At 42.5% G+C, this 2,722-nt stretch overlaps 1 protein-coding gene across 1 annotated transcript in view; it reads right to left on the minus strand.

The window, feature by feature from the left end:
• LOC101862695 (mediator of RNA polymerase II transcription subunit 15) overlaps positions 1–890 on the minus strand; it is a 12,272-nt gene extending 11,382 nt beyond the window's left edge. The window contains exon 1 of the mRNA XM_035973184.1: positions 646–890. Coding sequence (XP_035829077.1) covers positions 646–779 — 134 coding nt within the window. The 5' untranslated portion in view covers positions 780–890. The remainder of the gene's footprint in view (positions 1–645) is intronic.
• Between the last annotated feature and the right edge of the window lie 1,832 nt (positions 891–2,722).

A 2,722-nucleotide genomic window follows, 5' to 3' on the forward strand; every position in this document is an offset into this window, starting at 1 on the left:
CACATACATTGTACACACACACTTTCACTCACCCACACACTCACTCACACAAACACACACACACACACACACACACACACACACACACTCACTCACTCACTCACCACACACACACACACACACAGAGAGGTAAACACACACAAAAATACTTCGCATGAAAATTAAAAATGTCTCAACATACACCAAAATCCGTAACAGAACTTCTGAGTTTGATCATTAACATATTGTTGTTGTTAGCCTACAGTTTAGTTTACTAAAGCGTTTGGCCCAAGTTTGGCCCAATCAAAGACGAAGGCTGAGAAGAAAGAGGATGGCAGATATTGAAAAGTATTTTTAAGTAGTAATAAAATGTATAGCAACTGGCTATAAGTAACACACACATACATGAGTCAGAAAACCACGTAAAAAGACATGCAAAGCAAAAGATAGACTAATATAATACAATATCTAGATGTATTGGCCTATCGAGGAAAACCCAGCCTCAGAGTCAAAGCAAACTTCTGATCCTACTGTGCTGTAGCCTACAGTAGCCTACAGTACTACAGTGTAGTGAAGAATACAACAACTAAAAATAGTCAATGAGTCAATGTCATAGTCAGCATTTTCCACACGTACACATACCGGCGAACTGTGCCGCTCACTTACATTCGTTCGACCACTTTGTTGCGGTATTTCTCAGCCTTCCACTCATCAGATTCTGGTTCTTCGGGCTCTTCTTCTGTCTTCTTCTCCACTTCTGGAGCTGTTTCTTCCACGGGGGCAGCCTGGGTGTCGGCCATTGTGGTGATCAAGGTGAGCAGTGAGTTGGCTAGTCTGGCACTTATGTGCGTGAGTAACGAAGTGGTCGCTGCTTTTGCGTGTGCGTAGTGAGAGTGAAATTATGCACGAACGATTCCCAGATTTTCCTACAGGGCACTCACTCTGGCACTCGCTCGCTCTGGCTCTCACTCACCGTGCAAAAATCTGCTCATTCAACAGCGCTCAAAACCAGAGTTTACTGTTGTTGGGAGTGCGTGTAAAGGCTATCACGGATAGATCGGCTACTTTTGTCTTTTATTGGAAATGATTTTGCTGTTCAGCGTGCAAATTCAAGCCCATTCGTAAGAAAGGGGCCTAGGGATGAAATATTCCAGACTGTTAATTGTTTGTGTTGTTTTCATATGTAGTTGCTGATATTGTCTAGTTTCTAAAGGAAAGTTGGTGATTTTGTCTAGTTTCTAAAGGAAAGTTGCTGATATTGTCTAGTTTCTAAAGGAAAGTTGGTGATTTTGTCTAGTTTCTAAAGGAAAGTTGCTGATTTTGTCTAGTTTCTAAAGGAAAGTTGGTGATTTTGTCTTTACTTCTTATTTTGGCCCCCATCGTCCCCCATGTTTTTGTTTTGTTTACTTTTAGAAATAGTCACAAAAGGGGGGTGGGTGGGTGTGTTGTGGAGCACACAAATTTGAGAGAAAAAAAATTAAAATTAAAATCGACGGAGTAAAATGTTACTCATGTACCATCTTCAAAGTTTCAGAAAATCTATAAAACATTGCCCTTCTTAGCCTATCGCTTAACTGTGCGACGTTATTAATTCATATTATATGTATAAAGTATTATAATATTATGTGTAATAATAATAGATAGCATTTGTATTCCTACAAGTTAAGAGCGATGGTAGCTGAGAGAAAGAACGCCAAAGCGAGAAGTTTGCTCCGAAACTGGGATCATTGCACCGGTACGCTTTGTCATACTGTGCCATGCCAACACACACACACCCGACCCTACCCTTCGCCCCTCATCTACACCTTGTAGGAGAATTTGGAACAGGCTTCTCTTTGTCTTTGTTGTACAAGTCTTGTGTATTCCGCAAGGCAGCATCGGCGGACTTGAGCTGGGGCAGCATAGATCCATTATGAAACAGCGATGTCGGGGTGTGTGAGGATGGAAATGTTTCTTTGAAGAGAACGTAGGCTAGTGCAGCTTTTGTGTTGTTTTGTTGAGTTTTATTACGAGGCCTAGAGATACGTTAGTGTGATTTCCAACCACAACCAATACCCCACAGATCAGATACAGGTGGGAGGAGAGGGGAGAGAGAGAGAGAGAGAGAGAGAGAGAGAGAGAGAGAGAGAGAGAGAGAGAGAGAGAGAGAGAGAGTTATACACACAAACGTTGAAGAGCAGACTCGAACACTGTACCTCTAGTGTCCGTAGTAAGAGCTTTACGTCCCATCACCATTAATTGGCCTTTACTACCGGTAAAAGAGGAACACAGTCACCGAGAAGAGAAAAGAGTAAAATCTAGACATATAAAAAAGATTGTACAGATGTGCGGAGAGACAGAGAGTGAGTGAGAGAGGAGAGAGGGAGATGAAGAGAGACAGAGAGAGAAAGAGAGAGAGAGAGAGAGAGAGAGAGAGAGAGAGAGAGAGAGAGAGAGAGACTGTATGTGTGTGTATGGATGAAAAAGTATGTAAGGGAAAGACAGACAGACAAACACACACACAAACTCACACTTTGTACGTTTGTGTGCGTATGTGTGTGTGTGTGTTTGTGTGCGTGTGTGTGTGGGAGAGACAGACAGAGACTGGAAAGAGAGAGACAGAGAGAGAGAGAGAGAGAGACAGACAGAGAGAGAGAGAGAGAGAAAGAGAGAGAGAGAGAGAGAGACAGAAAGAGAAGAGAAACAGGGTTAATTAAGTTTGTGTTTGTGCGTTCGGGGAGGGGTTGGGGTAGGATGCAAATGT

This window comes from Aplysia californica, unplaced genomic scaffold (assembly GCF_000002075.1).
Source record: "Aplysia californica isolate F4 #8 unplaced genomic scaffold, AplCal3.0 scaffold01051, whole genome shotgun sequence".
Taxonomy (NCBI): Eukaryota; Metazoa; Mollusca; class Gastropoda; order Aplysiida; family Aplysiidae; genus Aplysia; species Aplysia californica.